The sequence below is a fragment of the Montipora foliosa genome, chromosome 7 (assembly GCF_036669935.1).
Source record: "Montipora foliosa isolate CH-2021 chromosome 7, ASM3666993v2, whole genome shotgun sequence".
Lineage (NCBI taxonomy): Eukaryota > Metazoa > Cnidaria > Anthozoa > Scleractinia > Acroporidae > Montipora > Montipora foliosa.
In genome coordinates this window covers 35,011,266-35,026,265 of record NC_090875.1, presented here as the reverse complement: position 1 = coordinate 35,026,265, position 15,000 = coordinate 35,011,266, and the positions used below count along the sequence as shown (strand labels likewise).

Below are 15,000 nucleotides of genomic sequence, written 5' to 3'. Positions count from 1 at the left end.
TCTTGTTGCCTCTCCACTCCATGCCTTTTTGGCTTGGGTCTTATTACACAAGGACACCAACGCACCATTTGGTTTTTCAATTTTTTTTGCAACGCTAATAAACGTAAGTGTAGGTCATATACTTCTTCTCAGCATTGACAGATTCTTTGCTGTGGTGACTCCTCTCCAGTATCGAGCCAAAGTGACTAGTAAACGAGTCTGCGTCGTTTCTGTCACGTGTTGGATTTATTTCTTATTGTTTGGGTTTGTGTTCTCGTTGTTGCGAAAGCATTATTGGCTAATGAAAACTCTTTATAATGTACAAATCTTCTGTATTCTCATCTGCATCGTGATCATCAACGTTTTCACTTTGTACCGCTTTCGCAAGTATTCACGCCGCACCGAAGCACTGGATGAGCAGCATGCAGGAGTACCTCGCCAAATGAAACTCAAGAGAGAAAGGTCCGTGAGCAAAGTTATTGCAATTGTCATCTCTGTATTTTTATTGTGTTTCATTCCTTGGTTCATCGTACAGATGATAATGTACATTTGCTTTACATGCAATTTGTCGTTGTTGATGCTTGTGCATTTTATCGCTGCCTCTGTCATGTACGTGAATTCTGCAATCAATCCATTTTTGTACGCTTGGAGACTTCCTAAATATAAACAGACATTTAAGCACATCTTAAAAAAGCGAACATGTTGCGGAAGGTATGAAACAAGGGAGGCCGTAAATCATGTTGAAGATACAAGGCTTTGATGGGAGTAAATCTAATTAACTACAGTACTTTTCCTCGTCGGATTCCAGTCTTTCTCTCTTCCTCTTGGTCAGCTCCATCTCATCCAAAGAAGAGGTGAGATATGGCTTTTATTTGTGATCTCTAAAACGAGTTAAGAAATGCAACCGTGATCATGGTCGATCTCTAACATTGCGCAGTACGCCCATTCGACAATCAACTTATGTTTGTATGCATGGCGTTTCCTTAAAAGAAGAATTAAACACCAAGGAGAAGCCTGGGTTTAGAACAGACAAGCATTGAATAAGTTTAAGACTTTGAAAGTTCGTTTTTAACACTCTAATGGGGAGCCCGCGACACCTATATGTATTCCACAGGTTTGAGAAAACGCAGTATTCTCTACAAAAAATAATATTATTTTATTTGGTGCATTTAAAATGACGTCCCCTTTTCTTTTGTTGGGAGAAACGAGTTTTTACTTGAAAATGCTTAAACGTGGTTTTAGATAGAAAGAAACAAATCTGCTCAAGAAAAGTCCTTCCTAGTTTAAGATAGAGTATCTCCTATTGGTCTTAATTTTCCACACAAAAGAAATATGAGAACTTAATAAAAAAACATGGGTTTTAGTGTTTGAAAAAGAAACTTCCAGCATAACCCTAAATGTCGAGAAAAAGTAAACAAACACTTCTAGTAAAATATATTTTCCGCTGGTATTCCAAGTAATTAGTTGCGGTGTTTTCATTTCACACCTGCCGCACCCACTATTGTGCATTCTGTTTTTCATGTTTGTCAGGGATTGGCCAGTTATTAGTATTTATACCCTCCGCTGTCTCTTGAGTACCATTCACGCTTGCGGTTCCATACAGTTTATTCATCTTTCTGCTTTAAGCCCATCTATTCGTGTGAGGCCCAACGACCAGATACAGAGCGAAGGTTCGTCCGTTTCGGCTGAAGTATTCCAAACGTCTTCGGGTGACAGTGGAGGCAACTCAGCAGCCGTTGATCAAGTCTTTTCCATGTTCAAAGATTTTCTTGAGAAAAAAAATTAGAAGACAAAGGAAAGCAAATCGAGCATAGAAGTAAGTTAGATGAAGAAGTTGTGCAGCTAAAGTTCAAAGGAAACCAGAAACAATTTGAGCTTAATGCCGAGCTGGATACCATTTTGGAAAGTATTGAAACCGAGAGTGAAAGCATCGAGCCAAAGTTGTCGCAAATCAAGGAGCTTTCCCAAGAAGACAGGCAACGTATTCGAAAGCGGCAGAAGCTGATAAAAATCGCTGATAAAAGCATGGACGGCTGGCAGGTCGTAGCCGAGTACGAGTCAGACGAACTTGCATCCGGCTCCGAAGATGAAAAACGTCTTAAGAAGGCAAGGGAAGCTGCGAGTCGCAAGAGACGCCAAAAAGAACAACTCTCCAGTGACCGTGGAAAGAAACCAAGAATTGCTTTGGGCACTGATAATCAACTTTTTCGTGGTATAAGATAAAGAGTCTCCTCTATACTTTGTATGTTCATGGGTGTTTTGGATACGCTTGCGCATCCTACCATATTTCTCGTGGTATTTGTTTGTATTACGGGAATTTAAGGGTAAAATGTTTTACGTTCGTTTGAGCGAAGCGAATTAGAACGTAAATATATTTTCCGCTGGTATTCCAAGTAATTAGTTGCGGTGTTTTCATTTCACACCTGCCGCACCCACTATTGTGCATTCTGTTTTTCATGTTTGTCAGGGATTGGCCAGTTATTAGTATTTATACCCTCCGCTGTCTCTTGAGTACCATTCACGCTTGCGGTTCCATACAGTTTATTCATCTTTCTGCTTTAAGCCTTCCCCCCCCCCCCCACCTCCCGTTTACTACAGGTTTCGTCATTGCCTTTATCTTTCAGGCCGTAGAGACGCTTTTGGCGACTTCTTCCGCTGTTTCAAATGCGGCAAATTTGGACACTGGGCTAAGGACTGCCAATCCTTGTTCTGGCCGGGAAGTTACCAGCCGCTTAGCTACAATTCTTTCCCTGGAATCTCCTACAACAAGCCAACCTCAGGCCAATCAGCTCAACAAAAGCATTGATGATGCCTTGGCGCAGGTACATCAGTTTACACAGGATTACGAACTTGAAAGCTGACATTCATTACGTGTTAAGGGTAATCTGAAGAATAATTTAGTTTTCTGCAGATCTATAGGTGCTCCGGATTTCATTTTGTCTATTATTGAAAATGGCTACAGACTGCCATTCATTAGTTTTCCGTTGGCCGTAAAACAGAAAAATAATAAGTCGGCTTGTATTTATGCTGTTTTTGTGGATCAAGCTGTTCTTGAGCTCCTTAATTCAGACCGGGTGTGTTTGGTTAATGAGCAGCCTTTTGTTGTAAATCCTTTGTCAGTTTCTGAACAACCATGCGGTAAGAAGAGCTTATTCTCGATTTGCGTCATGTCAACAAGTCATTAATTAAGCAAAGTGTTAAGTAAGAGGACTGGAAAATTGCTATGTCTTATTTTGTGAAGGATGGGTTCATGTTTTCCTTCGATTTAAAAAGTGGTTACCATCATGTAGACATTGCACAAGAGCACCAAACTTTTCTGGGGTTTTCATGGCGTACGCCCGATTCCATTAAGGAAATATTTTATGTTTTTTCTGTGCTCCCGTTCGGTCTGTCCTCTGCCCCTTGGGTTTTTACTAAGGTTTTGAAGTTATTGGAGAGTACAGGGTCTTTGTAAAGCCATCTTCTTGGATGATGGTTGGGCGATTGTTCAGGATAGAGAAAGTTGTCTCATTAAGGCCCGGGCTGTAAGGGCGGATTTGTGCAACGCAGGTTTTGTTGTCAATGAAGATAAATCGGTATGGGAACCCACCCAAGTATTGGACTGGCTGGGTATTACCTGGAATGCTGCATTAGGTACTTTTAAATTGTGGAAAGGAGAATTGTTAAGATCATTAACTCAATTGATCATATTATTGAAGCCGATTTCAAAGTTACTGCGAGAGAGTTGTCTTCCTTCACAGGTCAAGTTATCTCTACCTGTCCTGTAGTTGGTAACATTGGCAGGATAATGACCAGACATTGTGTCTTGTCCACCGCGTGCAGGGATAATTGGGATTCTATATCCCTTCTTGACGATTACTGCAAGGAAGAACTGTATTTTTGGAAGGAAAGTATGGTTAATATCAACACTAGGTATTGCTTTGTGAGTAAGGTACCAAGTTATTTTGTGTATTCTGACGCCAGTTCCACCGGAGGTGGAGCAATTACTGATTTTAACAATGATTTTGTGTGCCACAAAACGTGGTCGGAGAACGAGAGAGGTCAAAGTTCAATGTGGAGAGAACTGTCTGTTATTGAGTTTCTTTGCAATCATTTGCCTCAGTGTTGGATCACATGTTAAGTGGTTTACGGATAGCCAAGTAGCTGCTCAGATTGTTGAAGTGGGCAGCATGAAATTAGGTTTGCACAAATGGCCAGAGGGATTTGATATTTGTATCCGATCGGGAATTCATTTAGATGTACAGTGGATCCCTCGCACTTCGAATCAACAAGCTGTTTATATAAGTCGTTTAATTGATACTGATGATTGGCAAATTACTGAAGAACTTTTTCTTTTTCTCGATGGCTTGTGGGGTCCGCATAGTGTAGATTGCTTTGCAAATTATTATAACCGCAAGATCCCCAGGTATTTCTCGAGGTTTTGGAATCCCAATTCCTCGGGTGTTGATTTTTCTTTCAGTCTCTTGGAGGGGAAAATTGCTTAGTAGTCCATCCAGTTGGTATCATCCCACGCGTATTACATTATCTTAAATCTCAGAAGGCCGTTAGACTAAAATTTACTGATTAATTTATTGGACGGTGTGTCTACTAGCCTTTGTTTTTTCAGTTGTTGGCGCTGGCCAAGGCAGTATGCCGTTTATTTGTAAGGCACTGGCCTAATGTTTGGTCTGTCATTTCATATGGTGCTGTCCTAATAGGAGTATAGTTGATTTATGTGGCACTGGCCTAATCAATGGTTGTTGATCTACGCGGCACTGGCCCATACGATCATTCAACGTCTTACGTGGCACTGGCCTCATCAATGGTTGTTGATCTACGGGGCACTGGCCCATACGATCATTTAACGTCTTACGTGGCACTGGCCTCATCAATGACTGATTTTTGTACGGTTATTAAAGGATGTTCTGTCTTTCTTTTGTTCTTCTAGTATGTATGTTTTGTTCTTGTCTTTACAGATTATGCTATCAAGTAATTCTTGGAAAGGCTTTCAACAGTTTTCTTCAATCAACGTTTATGAAGTGCTAAATGTTATGTTGAAGTCCAGGTCGGATTCGACCACTAAAGCTTACGTTCGTGTTATCAGAAAGTCCTTGGACTGGTCTAAAAGTAGACAGTTCAACATGCAGTTACCTTTTCCTCTTAGTGTTGTTTCTCTATATTTGTTTGAAGTTCAGCAGTCTTCCGCTTCTAGCTCCTCAGTAATTTTAGCCCATGTGGCCCTTAAATGGTTACATTCTTTTGTCCCTAGTTTGGATCGTAATCCTTTAGATAGCGAATTTTGCAGAAATGTCGTCGAATCCGCTAAACGCCAGAAGTCATAGCCAGTTATGAAAAAGAAGCCTATTTCCACAGAAATTATAAGGCGTATTTTAGATATTCATAACAGGAAAGATGCTAATTTAAAGAATCTCCGTATTGCTGCGTTGTGCTCTTTAGCCTTCGCAGGGTTTTTTCGTTATGACGAATTATGCAATATCGTTCCGGAGCATATCGAATTTCACAGCGATTATATAAGAATTTTTGTGCCTCGTAGTAAGACAGATGTTTATAGGGAAGGGAATTTCGTCTATATTAGTGCATCTGGATCTAAGTACTGTCCTGTTGGTGTTTTACAGCGTTATTTAGATTTATCTGGTATTGACTTAAACAGTCCTCTCCCTTTTATTTAGACCAATTGTTTTTCACCGTAGTACTTCTAGCTATACCCTGAGGAGCGGAAAGATTTCTTATACTACCTGTAGAGATATCTTAAGGGATACCTTAAGTCAGCTGGGCTATACAACCCTAATGTTTATGGTCTTCATAGTTAAAGATCCGGTGGCATTACAGCTGCCGTACGCTATAGTAGGAATTCGATTCCAGAAAGACTACTTAAAATTCCTGGTAGGTGGAAATCTGATTCTGCCAAGGATATGTATGTTGAAGAAAGCCTTGAAAACAGGTTGCATGTAACTAAGTATTTAGGTTTGTAACGTATTATGGAGCGTAGATTAGTTTCTGCATACAGTAGTATCTAAAGAGTTGTAAAAAAAAAAAAAAAAAAGTGCAGTAACAATTTCTTTTTGTAATTTCTATCTTATAATAAACTGTTTTGGATACGCTTGCGCATCCTACCATATTTCTCGTGGTATTTGTTTGTATTACGGGAATTTAAGGGTAAAATGTTTTACGTTCGTTTGAGCGAAGCGAATTAGAACGTAAAGCAATCATCTCTCTCCAGTTTTTATTCTTTAGGGATAGTATTTGCACAGCTTTTACTTGATTCATACGAAGCTCAGAGAGAACTTCGGGATGTGTCTATGGAAACTTAAAAGTGTGGAAAAATTGAAATCGGTCAACGAAAACGATGATTTTGACTAAAACTAGAAAAACACGCTGGATGAGATTAAATCCAGTGGTAGTGACAGGCAGTGTGGTTTAACCACACTAAGCCTAACCCTAGTATTCGGACGTTTCGGGCTCAAGACCCGTTCTGACCCCTCGTTGAATTAGATCCCGGTAGTCCCTGGTTCAACTTCTCGGCTACACTTGTAAATGCCCAATTGGTTTGCCTCCAGCCAGTTGGGATTCTTAAGGGCAAATTCCCACAAGAATCAAACAAAATCAAATATTTTCGGCAAGGCTTGAAAAATCAATTTCGCTCCCCTTTTGCATATAGCTAGCCCGTAGCAAGAATACAAGCAGCCTGTGTTTTTTTCCTCGGAATAGGTTTGTCTTGTCGAGAAAAACAACATTTTCGATTTAACCTCCAGACTCAGTTTAGCGAATCCCAACTGGGTTGAAAATTGACCATTTCCATTCGATTCGCATGTCGTAACTATCGAACGCAGAAAAATTGTAATACAACCAACTTATTGCATAACTTTTCCTTGTCCAAAACCTACAATTTCAAGAATATTGGATTGATTTAATTATTTTGTGGTGAACAAAACCAAAGTGTTCTCCAAATGTTAACTTCGTCGGTCGGTGGAAAGAACTGTTATTTTGACCCTGTGCCATATCACCGAATTTCATGAGATTAAGGATTTTAATTAAGGAAGGGAAGGTCTTTCAAAATAGTTAACATTTAGTTTGGGCAAATGATTGGCAGTCGTCAAAAAAAGGATTCAAAAATCGCTTACACTAGACACAAAATCACGCCAGCGGTGTCGAGTGCGTGACCCACAGGCAGCCCAAGCTCGGTATACTATTTATAGACTTTGTATGGGAAAATTAACTTTGAGCTTATAAATACTCTAATAAACTGTAAATGTAGGAATAAACTTGTCTTTAGTTGTCATTTCCGCTTATGAGGGAAATGACAACTGACTACATCGTAAAAATACGTAAGCTACAAACCCGTCTAAAACGGACACAGTTTGCCCTCCGATTGAACAGAAAAGACGAGGACAACTGTTCATAGAGGTAAGCGAAGTTTATTTCTACATTTACAGCTTTTTTGAGCATTTATAAGCTCAAAGTTAATTTTCCCATACAAAGTCTATAAATCATATACCGAGCTTGGGCTGCCTTTGCGTGACCAAGAGAATATTATCATTGTATCCGCCATCTCCATAATAATATTACTTCGGTTCTAAGAGTCAGCGTACAAAGGTATAAATATAATTAAAATGCTTAACCTCTTTGATTTGTGACATCGTAAGTTTTGCAAACTGTTTTTTTCCCTGTATATTAATTCAGCGGCGTTTTCGACAACTTGCCACATAAAATTTTTCAAATAAAACACAATAAACTGAATAAGTTTTGGTCCACAAATGCATATGTAGTCATTGTATGTATCACTATCTGTATCAATGTCTGTGTCCTTTGATTTAGTAAGCAGTAAACCGCTCAAGTGTTATTCAATATTTGACTTTTGGGTTTCCATTTTGATGGTCCTCCATGTTGTTGACTTTTAACGCGTAATTTTGCATATTTATGCCCGAGGCAAGCGCACATAGGGGTGAGATTGGGGATTTCAGTGGACCACAGAACAGGAAGTGCCCCTTCACCAGGTAAAAAATCAAATACTTTCACTGGTCACTGGTCAAGAGAACAGACTGTGCAAGGAGAAAATTAAATAAAGCGTCAGAGAAATCAAAATCAAAAACTGACTAGCAAAGCCTGAATTTAAAAAAATCGGAAATTGACCAGCTGCGACAGACTCTTCTCCGATGTCTTTCAGATCCTCATTCTAAAATTCTAATGCATCAGTCAATTCCAGCAGTGCTCACCTCCCCTCCCCCCGGGCAGCCGGGGGGTATCTGCTCACGTTGTCAGTCCCGGGGGTGGGGCATTCGCAATTTTATCGCGGCTCGGGTGCTGGGCATTTGTGTACCCTGGGGCGAAACCCCGGGCATTTGACACACGTGTTTTCAAAATTCCATAGATCAGTTCATTAGGAAAGACGAGGCGTTTGTCGATCAATGGCTTGTCCGTCAGGGACGAGAGAAACTTGCAGATGTTTTTAAAGGTATGTTTTCTCAAATTTAGGTAATGATTTCTTCATCACTTGTAAGCATATACATATAAGTGGCAAGGTGAACTATATTTTGTTTATCACAAAACAATCACTGACGTGAACACGACTATTTCGCATTCAAAACTAGCCTAGCTTTTTTCTTAAATTCATGAAAGTGGAGTTAAAATACTTAAGATTTCCGAATTCAAATGATGCGGTCTTCGAGACTGATCTTCCGAGCTAAAAAGTATTGAAATAAAATATTAAAGTTGTGAGATTTCTAAAACTGGTAATTGTTTTATTGTAAACATTTTTAACAGGATTGTCGTTATTCTAGTCAAAATATTCAAAACATAATGGTTTTTATGCAACAAAATATTTAATATCACGCTATCCTCTAGCAAACTGTCAAAAACAAAATATAAGGAAATAAATAAAATAAGAATCAACCAACACGTCCTGTTCTTACCGTTGTATTAAAATACTGAACAGTTGAACGTTGTATTCACTGATTGATAAAAAACTGCAGAGGTGTTGGAAGGCAATGTTCCCGGGGACAGGGTATTTGCCCTCTTTCTTCATCCCCTCCAGGGGCATTTAGACAGCTTATGTGGGGGAATTTACCCATTATTAAAGAAAATGCTAATGCCCGGAGATTAGCCCGGAGGGGGGGGATGGGGTGGGGAACGGCTGGAATTGACTGATGCATAATTTGCTATGGTCGTGTCGATCGTCAGAACAACGACTACCCACTATTATTTTAAAAGAACACGAAACTGCCAAGATATTAACAGCGGCTTTGCTCAAATTTCTCTAAGGAAAAAGGACTTTCTTTTACTTTATGCATTAGTCAATTAAGTTAGTGTCGTCTAGGAAAAGTAAACGAAATTAAATCTCAAAAAGCCAACATTTTTGTCGCATTGTCAATAGCATGAAATATACAATATATATTTCGTTTTCCGTAGAACCACAGTACTGAGATTCCAATGCGTTTTTTGTTGCAAGTTATTGGCAGACGCTCAGCTTACAAGAATCCCCACCCCTACCCAGTGCAAAGAATTTTGCCACACGCTGCTCAATATGCAAATTAGAAAGACGGAGCGATCACACATGTGGCTTATTCGTTGTCCCTGGCTATTTCTGCTTCAAAGCAGGTTGAGTGATTCTATCGACCAATACAATGAACCACCAAGGTACAGGTTGAATAGGGACTTCGCAAAATTGCTTTTTGTGGTTAAATCTACCAAACAGATGGCCGTTACGGAGGTTCTCGTCTTACAAACTTAGCGGGACGCCATTGAAGAAATGACTGGAGAGAAACGTTGTTTGACAGTCAAGATATCATATCCGAGCTAAAGTAAACATATTTATGTTGCAGTGTGCTTAAGTAATGCAGATATTTCGAAAAGAAGGGATTTCATTAATTATAAATACGGGGGTATTGTTTGGTCACGCATTCGACTACTGACATGATTTTGATTTTTCTGTACGATTTGAATAATTTTTGACGAGTGCTTATTCATTTGCCCAAACTAAACTTTACATATATTGGAAGACCTATCCTTATATAGTTAGAATCTAAAATCTTTTGGAATTCCGAGATATGGCACATGGTCAAAATGTCAATTCTTTTCACCCACCGTCGAACTTTACGTCTGAGGGCACTCTACTTTTGTTAACCGCCAAATAATTAGATTAATCCAATTTTCCTGTAATTGTGCTTTTTTGGACAAGGAAGAGTTAAGCAAAAAGTTGGTTGTATTACAACTTTTGTGCGTTCAATAAATGCGACACGCGAATCGAATGAAAATGATCGATTTTCAGCACGGTTGGGACTCGTTAACTGGATGCCAGGACGTAAAATCGAAAATGTTTTTTCCCTCGGAAATACCGAAATATTTAAGGAAAGAAAACGCATGGCGTTGCTACTTTTACTGAGGCCTACTTATATGCAAACGTAGGGCGAATTTTAATTTTTAAGTCTTACCGGACTATATTTGATTTTTGTGGACATTTGCTCTTAAGAGCCACTGCCTATAACTATGAAGAATATGGCTGAAGAAGCAAAATTTCGGATTTAATTTTATTTCACCTAAAGGACCCCTTTGGTGAACCTTTTTCGAAAATTGCATTAAAACGTTCTATCGCACTTTCATTTTTACGGGAAATCGAAAAGTTGAAAATATGTACAGATGGCCGCTTGACCTCCAGGAAAAACAACGTAAACTCATGCAACTTGAAGAAGTTCGTTCGCAGCAACGATTAGTAGCTCGGACTTGCTATTTTGTGAAATGGTAAAAGGTCCTTCTATCTTCTTAAACATATAAAATATATGTGATTTTTTTTTTGACAGAGTTAAGAAATTAACTTGTCGAAAATGCAGTAGTTTGTGTGTTCTAGGTCGAGCGAAATACGGGTCAACTTTAGAGGGCCACAAAAATCCTAGAATATGTTCTTCAACGGAAAACTATTGATCTAGTTAAAGCTTTATCATTCTAGTTCATTGTCTTAGAGTGTCTTTCTTGGCCTGATAAAAACGACGCGTCAATGATGAAAAAGGTTCAGGCTATTTTGCTTAAGTTCCTGCGTTCCCGTGAACCGATGTCACGCAAGATCAATCAATCATCTTGACTTTGTCAAGAATGAAACATTTGTTTTCTCGCTATAGTAAGAAATATCGGCTAGAGACAGCTCAATGGTCTTCAGTGACGTTTAAATTATATTTTAAACTATGTATGTAAAAGCCTACCGGGAGCGATTACATGTAAAGTATCGAACTAGTGACAAAACAATAACAAGTATGGCCTCCCCGAGCTGAAAAACTAGCTTCAATTCTCACAAAATTCAGATACACAAGAAATGTACAAAATTAAAATGTAATAACGAGTTAATGGATGTTTTCTTTTCATGTTATCGACTCAAATATAAACTACATCTAAACAGATACCTATCACCTACATCTTGTCGCAGAACACTAACAACAATTAACTTTCTGAGCGACGATGCGCCTTCCGGTTTCAGCTTGGATTAAATTTGTCTGCATGAAGACCCCACACTGTAGAAAACTAGCGCGAAGAACAGCGCACCTTTTTCAGGTTTTCGTTGATTTATAAATTCAGAATAGCCTTTTGACCTTTCTACACTTCGAAAATGTTTTGTTTACGCAGGCTTTTTCCAATAACAACACTTCTTTGCATGTTTAAAACAAGAACAACAAAAACTTAATCTCGTACCCAGATCTCTTGTGGCGAGCAAAGGCGAGATCTGGTTAAATCCGATTTGCACACGTGATGGACTGTCAGGAATGTGACAGGCGTTGAAAGAGCGCATGCCCGAAATAAGTTCTCGAAATGGCAGCCGTGTCCGATGCCGATTTCAATAGAGCGGTGAAATTTTCCCTACCAAAACGCGGAACGCCCGACATATTTTTAAAACCAAAACAGTTGGAGGCGTTAAAAGCCGTTGTGCAGCAAAAGCGAGATGTGTTAGCCGTCCTTCCAACAGGATACGGCAAGTCTGTAATTTATCAGCTTGTACCAAATATGTGCAACTTCTTGTTTCAAGGGGGAAATTATTGCTCGATTGCAATTATTGTGTCGCCATTGACCGCTTTGATGATGGATCAAGTTGAGAAAATAAAGATGCAAAGACAGTCGACAGCAATTATCCAAGCTGAATGTTTGGAGGCGGATAATTTGAATGATCGAGAGATAAATGTACATGGTGATTCTGTGGAAAATGTGTTACGTGGACGTGTCAGCATCTTGTTTTCTCATCCTGAAGTGCTTGTCAGCAATAAAAAATGCAGGGAAATTTTGCTATCGGATGTGTATCAAAAAAACGTAGTCTGTGTTTTGACGACGAAGCGCACTGCATCGTGGATTGGTTAGTAAATGTTTTTTGGCAATTCATTCGTGATTTAATTGATACCTTTTGCTGCACCTCGGCTTTCCTCGGCTCTCATTGGGCTCAAACATGTCATCAGTTTAGACATATTTGTACAAAGAGCAATATATTGTCTTTACTCTGGAAATTGTTTCTTTATTAACGTGTCCTGTACTTGACGTGAACGATAATGTGATTTTGGTACATGTATTTTACAAAAACGTGCATCACATAATGCGAATTTCACAAGCACTTCACTATCATGACGACTCAGTCTGGTACTTATAGTCTTAAATGTTCTTGGTGTGAGCTTCTGAGTGATCAACACATGCAATACACATGGCAAGTTTCTTTTTCCGTAAAAGCACTGGAAACAAAATTCTAAGTATGCACATTGGGCAAATTTTAGTACAATCCATGTCATTTACATTTACTCGCTACATGTAACACATGGCAGAAATGAATATATTAGCGGTTTCTCGTGCCACAATTGTGTCAGGATTTTTTTTTTGTCGATAGGGGATATGATTTTAGACCAGATTATGGGAAGCTGGATACCATTGCTTCTATATTCCCAAGTAAGCCTTTCATTGCTTTGACTGCAACAGCACCAATGGCATATCAAGATGCAATTATAGAAAAGTTCGCCATGCAAAATCCATTGAGAGTTCTTGAGAACCCAAACCGATCCAATATATTTTACGACATAAGGCAGAGACCTCCAGCTATCAAAAAGAGCAATGAAGAGCAATTTAAAAAACTCACTAATGGCTGACATGAGATAATTCTCATTTGGAAAGTTTTTAATGTCTCCTATGGGCCTAGTATTGTCCAGCAATGACACATCCACCCTTTCTGAAACCACCATAGACATGAACCAATTGTGCATTTTGTTTCGGTTGTCCATGCGCATGTCCTTGACATTGGTCTTGATATTCAGGTTATCTCCAACCATGTGACATTTTCTTTTGTTTTTTTATGAGATCTAAAAGGCCATCACTGTAGTGCCCTCCAATCAAATCCAGAATATTCAGCATTGATTGATTGATGTGATAGTGAAATTCCAGCCTTCTGGAATCGATCATACAACTAGAAATAGCAGATGAACCGGTCTTTAGTAACAAATAAAAAGATGACCTTGAAAGGTTAAGCAATGAAAAACATAATGTTAAAAGATCTATATTCAGTTTGTTATCAATGAATTTCACAAGGTTTCAATCAAAAGTAATGATTTCAAACGGTGTCTTATACCTTTAGTAAAAACATCAAAATCTGTTGCTTATCATTTAACATGTGAATGTTAAAGTAATCTCTTTAGTATTACCAAAACCCCATCAACTTGTAGAGAATTGGATTGTGCAACATTGCATGGACAATCAATACATAAAATACAAGAGTCACTGTCAGTGTTACTACATGTATTTGTTTTCCTCAGGGCTGAGTTGTTGAAAGAAAGGTTAGCAGTAATGTGGGTTAAATACCATGACAACAAATAGGATTTAACCTGTCTTAACCCAGGGTTAGCAATAACCCTGCTTTGCACTAACCCTGCATTGAGAAACCAAACCGATCCAATATATTTTACGACATAAGGCAGAGACCTCCAGCTATCAAAAAGAGCAATGAAGAGCAATTTGAAAAACTCATTAATGGCTGACATGAGATAATTCTCATTTGGAAAGTTTTTAATGTCTCCTATGGGCCTAGTATTGTCCAGCAATGACACATCCACCCTTTCTGAAACCACCATAGACATGAACCAATTGTACATTTTGTTTCGGTTGTCCATGCGCATGTCCTTGACATTGGTCTTGATATTCAGGTTATCTCCAACCATGTGACATTTTCTTTTGTTTTTTATGAGATCCAAAAGGCCATCACTGTAGTGCCCTCCAATCAAATCCAGAATATTCAGCATTGATTGATTGATGTGATAGTGAAATTCCAGCCTTCTGGAATCGATCATACAACTAGAAATAGCAGATGAACCGGTCTTTAGTAACAAATAAAAAGATGACCTTGAAAGGTTATGCAATGAAAAACATAATGTTAAAAGATCTATATTCAGTTTGTTATCAATGAATTTCACAAGGTTTCAATCAAAAGTAATGATTTCAAACGGTGTCTTATACCTTTAGTAAAAACATCAAAATCTGTTGCTTATCATTTAACATGTGAATGTTAAAGTAATCTCTTTAGTATTACCAAAACCCCATCAACTTGGAGAAAATTGGATTGTGCAACATTGCATGGACAATCAATACATAAAATACAAGAGTCACTGTCAGTGTTACTACATGTATTTGTTTTCCTCAGGGCTAAGCTGTTGAAAGAAAGGTTAGCAGTAATGTGGGTTAAATACCATGACAACAAGTAGGATTTAACCTGTCTTAACCCAGGGTTAGCACTAACCCTGCTTTGAACAACCCTGGTGTTCGAACTGAGTTGTTGCTAAGGAAAAAGCAACTTTTTTTTTCTTTGAAAACATAATTGGGAAAATCTTTGCTCATCAGATTAACCACAGGCCCGGCTTTTGTTTATATAGTGGCTAGAATTCAATAAGAAGTTGGAGAAAGTAGACTGGGAAATTTTCTTCATCAGATTCTCATCTAGATATCCTGTGGAGGATATAAGACGCCCTCTCTATAACCCCCTTACAGTTGATTTCACATTACTTTTCCGCGCCCCGTTGCCAA

At 38.7% G+C, this 15,000-nt stretch overlaps 2 protein-coding genes and 1 pseudogene across 2 annotated transcripts in view; all 3 read left to right on the top strand.

Annotated features, from left to right (window-relative positions):
* Positions 1 to 746, top strand: part of LOC138010164 (adenosine receptor A2a-like) — a 1,003-nt gene extending 257 nt beyond the window's left edge. Inside the window, exon 1 of the mRNA XM_068857106.1 lies at positions 1 to 746. This exon is cut by the window's left edge and continues 257 nt beyond it. Within this exon, the coding sequence (XP_068713207.1) occupies positions 1 to 739 (739 nt within the window). The 3' untranslated portion in view covers positions 740 to 746.
* Positions 739 to 6,166, top strand: LOC138010163 (uncharacterized; annotated as a pseudogene).
* Positions 6,167 to 11,769: 5,603 nt separating this feature from the next.
* On the top strand, positions 11,770 to 13,079 carry LOC138010162 (ATP-dependent DNA helicase RecQ-like). The gene is made up of 2 exons (XM_068857105.1): positions 11,770 to 12,248; positions 12,824 to 13,079. The coding sequence occupies exons 1-2, from the start codon at positions 11,770 to 11,772 to the stop codon at positions 13,077 to 13,079; spliced, it is 735 nt and encodes a 244-aa protein (XP_068713206.1).
* The last annotated feature ends 1,921 nt before the right edge of the window (positions 13,080 to 15,000 follow it).

Coding starts and splice junctions, on each gene's coding strand:
- LOC138010162 (XM_068857105.1), top strand. CDS start 11,770: ATGGCAGCCGTGTCCGATGCCGATTTCAATAGAGCGGTGAAATTTTCC. Junction 12,249..12,823: donor GAAATTTTGCTATCGGATGT/GTATCAAAAAAA, acceptor TTTTGTCGATAG/GGGATATGATTTTAGACCAG.